This window comes from Sinocyclocheilus anshuiensis, unplaced genomic scaffold (assembly GCF_001515605.1).
Source record: "Sinocyclocheilus anshuiensis isolate Anshui unplaced genomic scaffold, SAMN03320099.WGS_v1.1 scaffold1500, whole genome shotgun sequence".
Taxonomy (NCBI): domain Eukaryota; kingdom Metazoa; phylum Chordata; class Actinopteri; order Cypriniformes; family Cyprinidae; genus Sinocyclocheilus; species Sinocyclocheilus anshuiensis.
Window position 1 is genome coordinate 1,405,538 of NW_015537960.1, and position 2,295 is coordinate 1,407,832.

Genomic DNA, 2,295 nt, shown 5'->3' on the forward strand with positions numbered 1-2,295 from the left:
AGAAAAAAAATCACCCACTGACTTTCAAAGCTGCTACATAGTAACGACTTTCTACTTCGAGGACCTTCATAGAAATGTAGTGGAGTGAAAGTACAATATTAGTCTTTCAAATGTAGTGAAGTTAAAGTCATAAGTTCCCAGAAAAAATAATACTCAAGTAAAGTACAGATACTCAAAAAGTGTACTTAAGTACAATACTCAAGTAAATGTACTTAGTTACTGTCCGCCTCTGCATAAGTCATTAGTTTCATACTGCTGAGTCAGTGCTATTATATCACATCTTCTGGATGAACGCTTCTGTCCTCATCATGTTTGACAACCAGACACATCCTGTTCTGGGATCCAGGAAGTTTGGTGAAGTTTGGTTTTGTTTTGTAAATTATTGTCATGATGATGACGATGATGAGGATGATGAGGAAACCACTCACAAGCACAGTGATGACAGTATCCTTGAATCCTGCTGCTGTCTCTGGTGGAGAGGATCCTGATGGGTTTTCTGGGTTCATACGTCCTAAGTAAACTGAAGAAATAATCAATAGTTATATTAAATATATAACAGCTTTCATACCAAGAGTTTTACTATCATTTTCCGGTTAAATGGCCTCTGTTCATATATTTTAAACCACTGTTAGTAGATATAACATAAATGGACATTTGCAAAGATTTACTGCACTATAAACAAAAATGTTACAGTATGCAGTACCTGTTGTGTCAACAGTGAATTCGGGTTTCTTCCATCCACAGGAAGCTTGCACAAAGAATGTGAATTTTTCTGTCATTGCTGTAGTTGAAGTGTAGCGGCATGTGAAGCTTTTCCTCTGTTCACAGGGGTTCACAGGAAAATCTTGTGCACAGATTTTTGAGTCTTTATATTTAAACATATTATTTTTAATGCAGCATTCATTTATCAGCAGAGAAACACTGCAGGTGAGAGTTACTTCTTTCCCCACAGATCCAGTCACATTCTCATAGTTTACATTGATATCTAAAAAATAACAATGTAAATCATATAATACGCAACAATAAAAATCTGCTGAAACTCCTGATTTTTACCAATCCAGACTGTTGCCATGTCATATAGTCAGTGGAGAAAACACAAGATCATGCATTCTTGATTGAAAATTTGATTTTGCACTTATCTGTACAAAAACATTATACTGCTCTCTGACCTTAAAGGATTTCTCTTCCTATTATCCAAAACTGTTCAAACAGTAAATCTGTATTTTGAATCATACTAAGAGTCAAAAGCTCTTGGGTATGCTTTTTAAAGAGCCATGTTTTGTATATCTATGAATCAGATATTTTTCATTATTTCAGATTTAGTTCATTCTAGGTGAAGTTTATTCTCTTACCTTTATCAGCTTGACAGACAGCAGTAAAGGTCCAAACCAGAATGAACAGCTGCACAGCATTTACAGCATTCATGGTTGTGATTCTGCAATAAAATAATGACAGACATTTACACCATAATAAACTTAGGACTAAAGAGGAAGTACAAGAGATTACAGAGATATGGACAACTTTTATGGTGCTTTAAAGTAATTTAAAATGAGCCAAGGATGATTAAGCGATGACAGAATTTCATTTTTTTGGTTTTCTATTCGTGAACTATTCCTTTATGCTTCAAGAAACACCAACATCACGCAGCTTTAGATAACTTATATTTAATCTAATACAGAATATGATAATTACACAGTACTCAAGTCTGAGAATATACATTTTCTATATTCATAGGCATTTTGAAATACCTGCAAAATGTGTAAATCACATAATATGCATTTATTGATGATTATTGTCCAGCGTGTTATGGATGAGTACAGTCATGGCTAAAAGTTTTATCAGTGACAAATTTTGTGTTTTGCAAAGTTTGCTTAAGCTGTTGTGGTGTTCATTCACGTTGTCGTTAGATTATTTTGTAGAGTGATCAGATGCATTTTAAATAATTGCTAAAAGCTTCATTGGCCAAAACATTTACATTTAACTTTCACTGTTTTTTGATCCTGACACAAAATGACCAGCTAACATTAACTGACTAATCATATCCGCAGCACATGTGAAAGTGTGAATGAGTACTACTAGTCAGGTAAAATCACTAGATTGTAAGAGCAGACTGATTGCTATAAAAGGAGGGAAGAAGCTCTTCCAATCATTGTGTTGTGTATGGTTACCTCCAAAGAAACACATGCAGCCATCATCGCTTTGCATCAAAATGGCCTCACTTGCAAGGAAATTGCTTCAAATAATGTTGCACCTGAAAGAACCATTTACCGGATCATCAAGAACTTCAAGGAGAGC

General features: G+C 34.7%; 2 protein-coding genes across 2 annotated transcripts in view; both read right to left on the bottom strand.

Moving 5' to 3' along the window:
- LOC107666824 (uncharacterized) overlaps window positions 1–2,295 on the bottom strand; it is a 16,994-nt gene that overhangs the window by 11,219 nt on the left and 3,480 nt on the right. The window lies entirely within an intron of this gene.
- LOC107666794 (uncharacterized) overlaps window positions 253–2,295 on the bottom strand; it is a 15,972-nt gene continuing 13,929 nt past the window's right edge. Inside the window, exons 5-6 of the mRNA XM_016458238.1 lie at window positions 704–847; window positions 253–520 (exon numbers count right to left, since the gene is read on the bottom strand). Of these exons, the coding sequence (XP_016313724.1) occupies window positions 270–520; window positions 704–847 (395 nt within the window). The 3' untranslated portion in view covers window positions 253–269. The remainder of the gene's footprint in view (window positions 521–703; window positions 848–2,295) is intronic.